Source organism: Meleagris gallopavo, chromosome 5 (genome assembly GCF_905368555.1).
Source record: "Meleagris gallopavo chromosome 5, MGAL_WU_HG_1.1, whole genome shotgun sequence".
NCBI lineage: Eukaryota > Metazoa > Chordata > Aves > Galliformes > Phasianidae > Meleagris > Meleagris gallopavo.
In genome coordinates this window covers 8,994,958-9,007,554 of record NC_139408.1, presented here as the reverse complement: position 1 = coordinate 9,007,554, position 12,597 = coordinate 8,994,958, and the positions used below count along the sequence as shown (strand labels likewise).

General features: G+C 40.7%; 1 protein-coding gene across 7 annotated transcripts in view; it reads right to left on the bottom strand.

The window, feature by feature from the left end:
• Positions 1-12,597, bottom strand: part of SCUBE2 (signal peptide, CUB domain and EGF like domain containing 2) — a 38,614-nt gene that overhangs the window by 15,851 nt on the left and 10,166 nt on the right. For 2 of the 7 annotated variants that reach the window (XR_014883383.1, XM_085224162.1), the window contains exons 5-16: positions 12,425-12,550; positions 11,932-12,048; positions 10,970-11,059; positions 9,818-9,934; positions 8,711-8,833; positions 7,355-7,471; positions 4,926-5,048; positions 4,352-4,468; positions 3,623-3,709; positions 2,813-2,917; positions 1,468-1,623; positions 924-1,127 (exon numbers count right to left, since the gene is read on the bottom strand). Coding sequence is in view for 6 of the 7 variants with exons in the window: in XM_085224162.1 (XP_085080288.1) it covers positions 924-1,127; positions 1,468-1,623; positions 2,813-2,917; positions 3,623-3,709; positions 4,352-4,468; positions 4,926-5,048; positions 7,355-7,471; positions 8,711-8,833; positions 9,818-9,934; positions 10,970-11,059; positions 11,932-12,048; positions 12,425-12,550 (1,482 nt within the window). In the remaining variant the exon portion in view is untranslated. The remainder of the gene's footprint in view (positions 1-923; positions 1,128-1,467; positions 1,624-2,812; positions 2,918-3,622; positions 3,710-4,351; positions 4,469-4,925; positions 5,049-7,354; positions 7,472-8,710; positions 8,834-9,817; positions 9,935-10,969; positions 11,060-11,931; positions 12,049-12,424; positions 12,551-12,597) is intronic. The other 5 variants (XM_085224163.1, XM_085224164.1, XM_085224165.1 and 2 more) reach the window with 5 other exon arrangements.

The window sequence follows — 12,597 nt, the reverse complement described above, 5'->3', positions numbered from 1 at the left end:
ACCTAACCTCAGCATGATGAAGGCTCCAAAGTTTTTCAGGCTTATTATAATGCTACAAAAAATTATATCATAATGCACAGCTCTTTCTGATAGAATTCCCAACTAATTCCCCTAAACAGATGTTTTAAACAAGCAAAAAAAAGCATTTTTCTGTTATTTGCATTCAAGTTTTTCCAGAGTTAGCAAAACTAGATAGGAAAATCTATCCTAAGCCTGAGTGGGATGCTGCTGGAAGAGGTACTAATTCAGTCTGACAAGCGTTTTAAAGGCTTGCTGATTCACAAAACCACTTACATGCTACACACCCTATGCAGCCTCAGCTAGCTGTCATGGCTGTTAGACCCCTGTTAAGACAACATCTGACCCTTCTCCTTAACTTTTGTGCTTTGGAAGTATTTATTGTGGGTTTCACTATGGCGGTGCCCTTTAGTGTCATGATAATTGAGATTTTTTCTCAGTTCTGGCCTACAAAACCCCTTTTCTCTGTGAAATTGTAACTCTGACATGAAGATTCTCTGAGAATCAGAGCTTAACCAGCAAAGAGAAATAGTCAGCAAGATATGAAATGTTCACAAGTTTAGAAACACAGAGTTATGGATGGCAAATGCAGTATTTTATAAGTAACACTGGTGATCCCCAGGCAACGGTGCCCGCTGTTAAGCCCTCAGGTTTTCTACCTTTGAGTTTTCCGTAGGTTTTGCATCACTCACAACAAAGTACACTGTGCTGAGCACTTATTCCATTGTACTACAGCAACTGCCAGCAATAAACACACAGACACACTTATCAGTAGCACAAACAGTACGCCTTACTACACCCCACACAGCCCTCCTGTCTCCTGGAGGAGCCTCCAGGATGCCTCCACACTTGCCAGATCTGAGCAAAACCTCACAATGGTTCGTTCCTAATTTACACTCACTTACCACATCTGCTACCCACATGCATCTGTCCCACACCACATGACTGCTGTGGCTCTGACAGCTTGAGAGACTTCCTGGCCACTTCGTGGTCCATGCCAGAGACACGGACACGGAACTGGTCCCTGTTGACTGTCTTCCGTAAGGTTCGAATGGTTTTACGGAACCTCTTCTCTGTCTTTTTTCGGGCACAGCGCACATCACACGTATCTGAAAAGTACCAAGGGTGAAACCTGAAGAAGTGACTAAGCACAAAAGTCCACCCACTGCCACTCACTGAGAATACAGCTTTTGTGAACAAGTCTTATGGAATGGACAAAACCAGTGGGCTTCAAGAAAATTAAACCAGAAGACTTTAATGCATGGGCAGCTCTTTGATCTTAGAAACCATCCCCATCTCTCAGCTCTTTTTGAAGCGTGAAAATTCGTTTTCAAAACAGGAGATACTTTTTATTATCACTTTGCATAAAGATAGAAGTGAAAAATACAGAAGTTAAGAAGCAAACCATAAGAAGCTTCAAATCGCACCTTGGATTATTTTCCAACCAACCTGTCACCTCCTTTTGGTTCGTTTCAAGCTCAAAGTCCGCAGTGATAAAAATCTCTCTGGTTGCTGGTAGTCTACTGAGGTCTCCATGGACTTTCTTGCCAGAGCTGCACGTTAGGTTTACATAGTGGAAGCTCTCCATTACTGAGTTATGTCTCTCTGTATGAACAAAATTAAAGGAAGCAAAAGCTTGGCCAGCTATGTTATTAGATACTCGCTAGTCTTCGGTGCATATTTAATCACCAAAACTTCAAGGGGAGCAAAGGACTCACTCCACGTGCCAGTAAACAAACATTTTCTCCAGTTTCTCACTGGCTGTAACCTCATGCAGAATCGTGACTGCAGTGCACCTATGGATGTACTTTGAGTTGGAGCCCCTAGAGCTGCCCTGGCTTTGAGACATGCATGATTCAGTGCTAGGATTAGAGGTTGGCTGCACTCAGCCTGCTTCCCATGGATTTTGCTAAGCAGGTTCCAGTGAATTCCCTTTATACCATGCAAAACATCTTAAAACTGTAACTCTGCCTGCACCAGGCAGGCTGCTGGAGGGAAACGATTCTGCACACACATGAAGCATTATGCATAAATGCATTAGCTTATAATGGTGTTTAAATTAAGTGGTGGCTGCATTCACAGGACACTTAGAGATCATTTTCAAATCCTCCAAGAGGGAAACAAGATTTAGTTAAAGAAAACATTCAGAATAAGCTCTGGTTCAGGAATAAGTATTCTTCACTGGAGTACCTAGCATAGTTCATCACTGTTACTCTTCTAAGGACAAACAAACTGACATGCTGATTCATCATATTATTAAGAAACTTTTTTTTCCCCCTAAGTATCCTCATTTCCTGCTGACTTTGTACATTCTGTCTTGGAACAGACAAAGAGCTGACCTCACTATGTCCATCTGGGGCTGCTAAAGTATAAGAGGAAAAGAAAAGAGGAATAAACTTGTAGCAATGAAGTCAGCAAAGGAGGCCTGGAGCATCTTCACTGAGGCATCAGAGAGGAAGGAGCAGGCAATAAAGGAAAGAAGAGAAAGAAAGGATGGAAAGGAAGGGAAGGACAAAATCAAAAGAACAAAAGTATGGCTGATTTTACTGGAAATTTACTGACAGTGACACAAACAAAAAAGAAGAACTTTCCTAGCAAACTCTAAGGTTATTCAGAGGAAAGTCCTGTCACTTAAAACACCTACTGCAAGAATCTTGGCTGGGAAGGAGTGTGATTTATGAAGTCAGTAAGGAATAGAAAGTTTGCAGCCCTCTTTGTGCTTCCTATCAAGGAAACATTTAATAACCCCACAGATATGACTCTAACCTGCTTACCTGCACGTTTATATTCATACCTGGTATCATCTGTTCCAGGCCTTCTTGAAACATCTCAGTCTTTTTCAAACTACATTTTCCTTCATTTAATTTAAAGGTTACACTTATCTTGATGGTTGAAATATCTTCAGAAAGAAACAATTATATGTTATTTTACAAAGGGAATGGAAAATTTGGAAAAACCTAGTATCACATCACAGTGATGTTATCAAAAATATACTGACATAAAGGGAAAAGTGGTCATCACAGAGGATCTAAAGAGATAGCAGCTTATTATTGCTGTGAAGCTGGTTCTCAACTGGAGTTGGAACAAAGTGTGACGGATTTCACTTAAAATAAAAGAGAGACAGAACAAGATCAAATCAAGAACTGCTTCTGGGCAAAATCAAATAAATGTTCTGAAATAAAAAGAGATACTTCAAACAAAACTAGTTCAGAAAGTGGTTTATGCTTATATAAAGTAGCACTTTATCTGTTTAACTTCAGATGCTTTCTAAACTCCACTGTCCAATAACTCAATCTAGAACTCAACCAATGCCTTCAGTTTGGATGTCTGAAAAGAGCCACAGTACTGCTGGCCTCACAGTTCATTTCACTGCTGGTCCATTTCTCTTTCCTTATTCTTAAATCTTAGATCAGGTGATGCTGATAAAGCAGTACAAGGGGAACTCTCAACTGCAATCATGATCTGCAGTCAGAAAGTCGAGGAAAGAAAACAGAGTGAGCAAAATGGAGCAGAAAAATAGAAAGAAAACCAACAGAATGCCTCTATTTCAGTCATCTACTGAAAGAAATCAGTCACATCATACATCAGTAAATCTAGTAATTACCCAGCCAAGTGGATGCATTTGTATTTTGCTGCTTTTTCTTAAGTTGAGATGAGCTGCCACAGGTGAGAGTGTAGGCATCTTGTGTTCCTAACAGACAGATGATACAGACAGTAAAGACATAGGCTCTGTGCACAGACTGAAGACTCCTGTCGTATAAGAGGCATTCTTAATTTGTTGATCTGCATCATCATCTTTTTCAGCCATGTAATTCATAAAATACTTGACAATAGTTTGTCTTTCCCTAAGTGATTAGAAAGACTCTGGAAGGAAAGAATCATTCGTCCCAAAAGCACCAACCGAGACCGCGTGCTGCGTCCTGAGGCTGGAAGGACTGTGCAGGCAGAGCTCAGGCCCCACGCAGGGCTGGAATGCCTCCCTGCCATTGAGCCGTGGCTCTCAGGGCCAATTAAGGAATGGCCCAGGGAGCACAGAGAATTCTGCCTTGTCCTCTTCAGTTTCAAAAAGACGGTTGTCATGAGAAGGAATCTGAGGGTAGAGTGGCTATAAAGGACAGGGAAAGGGGGGCTTTCCTGGAACACTGACTGGGATACAGCCCTTTATCTGTACTAAAAGAGGAAAAGTCCTTCTTGATTATCTGTTTCTTGGGGCATCCATGACGGTTACGAGTTTTGCTACTCTATCTATAGAATCATATGCTTGGGCTTTTTTTTTCTCTTTTGTGCTTAGTTGCTGGTTTTTTTCCTTGTTGTTGTTGTTCTTTGGACTTACCAGAAACTATCCGAACATCTGAAGAGCAGCTTAAGAAGCATCTATCACTCCTGCCACTCTTCACGCAGTGCAGCAATACCTTGGGTGACATATTATCAGGAAAGGACTCCTTTATCTCTAAACAGGATAAAACAAATACTCATGGAAGAAGTAGAATGTATACACACATTGCTAAGAAATGCGTATGCAGCTTCTTATGCAGGTGGTACCAGAGAGCACCCATGCAATTAATAGGCTGTTTAGACAGAAAAGGAAAGCAAGAAAACATCACTGAAAGATCCCAGTGTCCATCAGCAGACATTCTCATGCAGGGAAACAACAGGGAATAAATAGATAAAAGCATATGAAAGAACATCAAAGTCCCTCAAAGTATCTCCTGTTTTTTTGCATTTTTTACTTTGTTTGTTTTTACCAGTTTCATCATCAGTACCATCATGCCTGATTAAAAAGTGAAACAGAATGCAGGGAACAAAGACTCCTACCACTTAACTGGACAGACTAATTTCAGATCTGACTACAACCACGTGGCCTTCAGACACATCAGGAGCAATAATGCATTTGCCAGGCACCTTACCAACACAATCCTTTTTATTCCAGTGTAATTTGTAGTTAGAGTGGCACAGGCATTCATAGTCTCCTGGTGTGTTCACACACAGCTGTTGGCAGCCACCGTTGTTGATGCTGCATTCATTTATGTCTGTAGAAGAAAGGAAGTACTAGATTTAGAAAGTAACTTCTACTGCATTCTAAGACCACTAGATAAATGTGTAAAAAATACTGCTTAGTAGAGTTTGGAAAAGCTCTTAGGAAATCCATCTTGAAACAGCTCTGTTTTCATGGAAATCTTTCAGTGAATGTCAAAATGAATCAAATGTTTGGGGAGAGTTGATTCTTAAACCACATGTTAGAAAAAAATATATCCAGTCTCAGCAATACGTTAACAAATTAATGAAAAGGAGAACAAACCAACTGTGTGTTGCACTGCATTTAGATAATTAATATTTCTGTTTTGGAATAAAGACAGATAACACAGACAGGATTCATACTGAGAATCCTAGTAAGTGTTCACCCAGAGATGTCAATCACAGAACTCTATTTAATATCAAGAGGATAATCACCACCACCCCTTCTGGCCAACTGGCCAATTTCAGGGCCTTGCCCAGCTCAGTAACTGCCAATAGAGAAAGAGGAATTACCAACAACACAACATACTGCTCTTGGTGCGCTGCTGTTTGCTGATGCAGAAAATTACTTCCATTGTGTAATCCTGAGCTCTGTTGGAACTGGATTGGCAGTTCCCTCCTTTACTACTTTCAGGAAGTCTTTTGGACTTTCGACTGAATTTCTGGGCTGGAAGGGTTGAGATTAGTGACATAAAGTCCATCTGGAGGCCAGTTACCAGCAGTGTACCCCAGAGGTCAATGCTATTTATCCTCTTCATTAAACCTGGATGATGGGACAAGAGTTCATCCCCAGGGACTTGGCAGATGATACAAAACTGGGAGGAGTGGCTGATACACCAGATGGTTGTGCCACTATTCAGAGGGACCTCAACTGGCTAGAGAAATGGGCTGACAGGAATCTCATGAATTTCAACAAAGGGAAATGCAAAGTTCTGTTTCTGCTTCTCAGATCCACTCTGATGTCTGCTTGTCTCATCTCCAGTATCTTTATGGTAATCATACATAAAACTACAAAGACGTCACCATGGAATTCCCAGTCAGTCCCAAAGAGTCCCAGAAAGTTTGCCCAACTGAATATATTCAGTTCTACAAAATTTTCTCAGTGGTAATCAGAGTATTTGTCACTGTTTTTTGTTATTTGTTTCCTCCTCTAGATAAATAATCATTTGGAGACAACATTATGAAATAGATTACCAAACTGAGCTGGTTTCAGGGTAAACACATGCCACTGTCAGAATGAGGATAGCACACACAGTAATGAGCAGGTGAGGAATGATGAAAAAAGGCTACACCTGAAATCTGTACTATTTCCAAAGATACCACAAAATATGCTCAAATCTTTGGTTTTGATCGACTTCTAGGTAGGGTCTGAGACAATGACATTCCATTATGTCCAGCACTTAGTGTCTTCCATGTGTGTCATAAGGTACAAACTCAGTACACTTAACGGCACTGACAACAGCTGGTAATTGCCCGCAAATGGAGGAGTTGGTGTGGTACAAGGATTAGCATCTGCACAGGAATATGGCATGAAGGAGCAATTAGCACCCAAGAGATAAACTTCAGTTCCTTTTCCCCATTGGTGCTCAAAAGAAAATCGAATTAGTGCAGAGGAATTCATAAGAAAAGACTTCCTTTGGCAAGTAGAACATACAGTGTTACTCCCTATCTACTCAGATATATTCCCTGATTACCAGTATAAAACAGCAATGCTGCAACCCTTTAATCTTCTCCACAGGCTTTTTAGAAGCAGAGGCTAGGATAGATCAGACACAGAGTGACCCCCGAATTGTTAACTTCAAGTACAAGTGTGCTCATTTCACCTTAGAAATAAATAGATCTTACTCAGAATTAAGTAAGCAGAAGCAGTCAGCAAGATCTTGCCTAAAACGTTTATATGAAATAGGTTCATTTCTATTTAGTGCTCAGTTACCCATGCTTCCATTTGGTAATTCTATAAATTTGCCACAGAAATATCAATACTTTACACACGCTAAGCTTCCATCTTCCACCTCCCTCTGTTCTTGAACTTTTCACATAGCAGAACATTTAGGAGAATTGTTCTCGGCCAATGTAAATTAACATCAGCTAGAACTCCAAGCTGCATCATGTAATGATTTGACACATACAAGGATAACTCACATAACTGTAATTCTTGAAATCACCCAGAGAATCCTGTTCTTAAAGTCCTACTCAACTCACTATTCACTGCAGTCAATGAGACTTCTGCGTGTGAAGAATCTGTCTAATTACAGCTTCCATGTCTAAGTGCAAACCAGCACGCTGCCAGCATACAGTGTATCAAGTTTTTCTACCTCACCTCCACAGTGTGTGAAGCCATAGAGAGCATATCCTTTGTTACATGTACACTCAAACGTGCCCGGATGATTGATGCACGTATGGTCGCACGTCCGTTCAAAAGAGCATTCGTCGATGTCTGGGAGTATTAAAGGGACACATCAGTATCAGTCAGCCTGACTAGGGAGAGCTCATGAGCTAATAAAGCTGGACAGAAAGATGTGCAGAATTATGTAAACTAAGCAAATTCTTTTAAAGTAAATAATGCAGCAACATGAAACAACTTTCAAGAGAACAGTTGCTTTGCCAAACAAGCTTTTTCTTGGCAAATATGAAAACTGTTGCTGCATTTTAACAATTATGTTCTAAAATAAATTGCTCCTCTTCTTCATGGGGAAGAAAAAAAAAAAAAAACTGGCAGAAACCCTTTTAACAGAAGTCTGCATGCAGTCTGTGGAAAGAGATTTACCAAAGAAAATATTGTCCTCATGTTTCCCCAGAGATGAAAGTGGGGGCTAAATCCTTAATTCTGCACTAGTATGCAGTCCCCAAGTTAAGGCTGCTGACACCCACAGAGTTCTCTGAGATATACCTGAAGAGACTGGAACAATTCAACCCAAACCATTCTATGATTCTATTATTTTTTCCATGGATCCACTATATTGCACGTTTAGATTTCAATGTTGGTTTCCAAAAGCTGCTGAGATCTGTTTTTTCCAGTGAAAACTTTCCTTGGCATTACAACCACTTTGCACACATCCTCTTTGTATAGTTAGTAAAAATGTCTAATCATGACCTCAGTAAATGGAATGGTAACATGATAACATTTCCATCACTTTCTAGGGCACTAAATGTTACATTAATCAAAGGCATCTAAAGATCTTGTGACAGTATATTGAGTCACCACCCCTGATTGTGTTGAAAACCATTTGGATGTGGTGCTCAGGGCATGATTTAGCAGAGGGTTGTTAGAGTTAGGGTAGTATGGTTAGGTTGCGGTTGGACTTGATGATCTTTAAGGTCTTTTCCAACCTGAGCAATTCTATGATTAGGCGTGGACGAAGAGATACTGGCTTATTTCTCCCTGTAAGTTATACTAAGAACATTAATAGTAGGGAGGAAAAAAAAAAGGGTTATCCTCATAAGGATATTTTTGAGATGATGCTATCTCATTACGCCACTAAAAATACCTCCTACAACAGTATCAAGCCAACTGTATTAACAGTTTCTTCAGAAATTAAAAAATATGTATTTAAAAATAAAACAAAAACTGAGGAATGGAAATTATTCTGGAGTCCATTATCACTTCATCATTGTAGTAGATGTCCAAACCATGCTGATTTGTCCTACTTCTATTGCCTCTCTTCAGCATACATACCTTGACAAGACTTCTCATCTGTTAATAATTTAAACCCTTTTCTGCAGCTGCAATCAAAACTGCCAACAGTGTTTTTACAGAAATGATCACAGCCTCCATTATTGGATTGGCACTCATCAATGTCTGTAAAAAAAACAAGCAAACAGAAAAACCATGAGTAAGCAGAATATTTTCCACATACTCCCACTGTCAGCTCCAGAAAATAGTCACATCCAGCTGATGGGGAGAAGCCCAGAAACAAAATCCAACAAACCTATTACAAATTTTGAAGTTAGATCTGGCTCTTAAGAATGACCTGGCCCATTCAGCCTCGTGACTGTGTTACTGCTCTCATTCATCTTTTTTCTGTCAGCTATGTTTCAGTACATATATGCACGTAAGACCACTTCCCCAAGCTTTGTTTGCCCCAAACACTCAACTTAAATGCTCGTAAAAGTAGCAGGTTTTAGCCCTTTCAAAATTGTCTCCTCCTAATTCTCCTCCTCCTAAGCCCTACATAAACGTGACTCGAGGGAATTCCTGATTTGTCCTTTCCATGCTAACATTAAAATGAGTCCTTTAGCTAACGTTAATTGACTCAGGCATGGGGATTCCATCATTTTTTGCTAGCAGAACATTTAATTATAATCTTAACATTTAATTAAAGGAAAACATTTTCCAATATATTACCAAACACCCTTTTTCTCCTTGCCAGTACTCTAATTATCCTTAGAGCTGCTTGAACCAGCATAATTCTACTCAGGCTTCTCTGAACTACATTCTAATATTTACTTACACATTTCTGTAATAGCCTGTTGCATGTGGCTAGCAGACAGTGGGACCGTATGCCTCTAAGAACCTACAAACCTACACCTCTGAGCTCTATTCCCCCCAACCCTCACAGGTCTTCAATGAGGCCATCTTGGTGAGGGGAGAGCAGTGTGGATTTCTGCATGTGATCCACTGGGGTGCTCTCACAAGGCAACTGCGCGTCGCTCCTGGCTGCAGTGCCTCCTAGGATCACATTACAAATACCAGCCTTCCTCCACACACTGGATACCTTCATTTGGAGACGAGTACCTCATGGCAAGTTGTTAGTACACACACGTCCATGAGTACAAAACCCACCTTTGCATGTCTTCCCATCAAATTGGAGTGTGAATCCAACAGGACAGCTGCAGTGAACTCCGGTCGATGTATCTTTACACGTACGATCGCAGCCACCATTATTAACTGCACACGTTTCTAGCCAACACAAACAAACAAAAACCTACTAAAGTTTGCTCAGGGATATTATAATGGTAAGAAACATCACGCGATACAAGGCACAGTTCCAAGCACGCTGATGATCAACCACACTCAGCCTGTAGTTCACTCCAAAAGCCTCACTCTGCTCACATCCCAGAAACATCAAACAATCATAGATGAACGTGTGCCATTTTTTTCCTCATGAAGGAATTCAGTGACACAACTTTGCTTCATCCTCACTTCTACTTGAGACGCCATTCTGTCAGACTGCCCCTCTGCTGCCATCTGTTGCACAGCAACAACATGTAATGGGATATTGGTGGGAGGGTTCAAGCTCTACTGCCATATCACTGATATCCATCTCTGACACTGAGGGCCAGCATCGCAGAACAGGAAGCAATACTGCCTTGTACACAAGCAACTGCCAAATGTATTCATTGCCTCAGCTACGTACAGGTTTTCATGGAGACTTCACAGACTGACATATTGCTTCTGGATTTTTCATCACTAGGGCCAGTTTTCTTGCATGCACAAATGTACTTTTAACTGAAGAGAAACAGGTGATGCACTGCCCCTCCACAATCACTTGGAACAGCCATAGTACAGAAGGGACTGCACTGTGTTCCCATGGTGAAGTAGAACCATGGAAACACATGGTACTTTGAAGGCAAGTTTCTGATCTTCCTGCTGACAATCACAAACAGTGTACAAAGTTTCTTATTATTTATGTAATAATAGTCTGTCCTTAAAGGGTACTGTGCCACCGTGAGCAGAATTCACAGAATCACAGAACGGCTTAAATTGGAAGGGACCTTAAAGATCAGCCAGTTTCAGCTCCTCTACTGTGGGCTGGTTGCCACTCACTAGATCAGGCTGCCCAAGTCCCTATCTATGCTGGCCTTTAACACCTCCAGGAACAGAGAATTCAGCCCGGAACTGATTTGGCCAAATTAAAAAAAAAAAAAAAAGAACAAATATTCAATGTAAAAGGTTTCAGCAAACAGCAAAATTATTTTGGATAAGCACTTTTACCCATGAGTAACCGTCGCTTAACTCGCTTGTCCACATCAGCTCCTGCTGTTGTGTTGCCTTCTGGAATTTCAACAGCAGCCTCTTCCCTCTCTATGAGCAAAGAACAAGAAAAAAGCAGATGAGCAAATATGCCCTGACCAGACACCTCATATCCATATGTGCAGACAAGAAAATGGCAACATCACGCACTGAATTATCAGAGACAGTTGGATCTAATTAGGCAGAAATAAAAATTTTAAAAAGAAAAAAAAAAGTAAGAAAGAAAACCACGAAGATCCTTCAGCCAAAGCCATGGGAATATGTGGTTGCTTCCATGTAACTCATGCCTGTTTCAGTATTCTCAAGCTTGGTAAACAGAAAATGCACTACTGATGTGGTGAACAGTAACAAGATGAAAGAACTAACTGAACTGTCATGAGCTGCTCTGTTATGATCACACTGTCATCATCTATTACAGACTAATGCAAGGACAAGCAGTTTTGACTGAGCTATTGATTTCAATCAACAGGCAACAAAGTCTCCCAGAGACTGGTTTATAGGTCTCAAGTACTTTCCTTACTGGATAACTGCTTTTCAAAAATTGTCCTTTAATTGAATTCAGAGTTCTGGTTTTAACATATGTACTGCTTTAGTTACACTCTCTGGCTCATGCTTGTCAAGAAACTTGATCTGAAAATCCTAGAAAGAAGGGAATTTTCTCTGGCTAGTGACAACTTTGTGTTTCAAAGGGACCAGTGCTAATTACAGGCTGCAGTAATATGAGGTAGCTACTTACACAGAGAAGCATAAGTTACCTGGACCCAACCAGTCCACTCATGCACTAGCATGTTTTTTAGTTTTGGATTCTTTGACGTTTTCTAGCTCTACTAGTAAGAGGAACATAAGTCATGAACGTACAGTAATATCAAACCACTCTTGAGTTGGTCATCAGCAAACACTACTCCTCTCCTCTATATACTGACCCAGGCAGGTTTTCCCATCCATATGCATGATGTACTTGGGGTGACATCCACAAATAGGCCCATTATCAGCATCATCACATGTATGTTGACAGCCACCATTTCCATGATTACATGTTACTAGGAAGAAAATACACATTAAACTTCACAAGTACTTCCAGCATCTTTAAAAGACAGCACCCCGTTCTGTCTCCATCTGGCCATTCAATACACCTTCTTATCATGTCCATTTGCTCAAAAACTCTGACTCAAGCAGTGCACTGTTCTCTCGTGGAGCTGAACTTAAATGATGGTACAACTTCCAAACTACATATTCTTTGGCAAATTATAGATTGGTGCAAGAGTGTCCAGCGAAGCTATTGATTCTGGTTTAGCCCCAAAAGCAGTCTTGAGGTGTGCCACACCAGCTTTGCTGTAACATATCAAATCCCACACCACCACAAAGAGAACACTGTTTACTTTGGAAAACCATAACCATATGCAGAATGTTGCATACAAATGCAGCTTCTCTGGTTCTTGGACAGCTCAAATCCTGGTCGGCATTCACAAGCAACCCCTCCTTTGGGTGTTTCTCTGCAGATGTGTGCACAGCCATGATCTTTATTCATGCAGCTCATGCCTTCTGCAAAACAGACAAAGGCAAGAGCATCAGCATCCTCAGCAATTCTG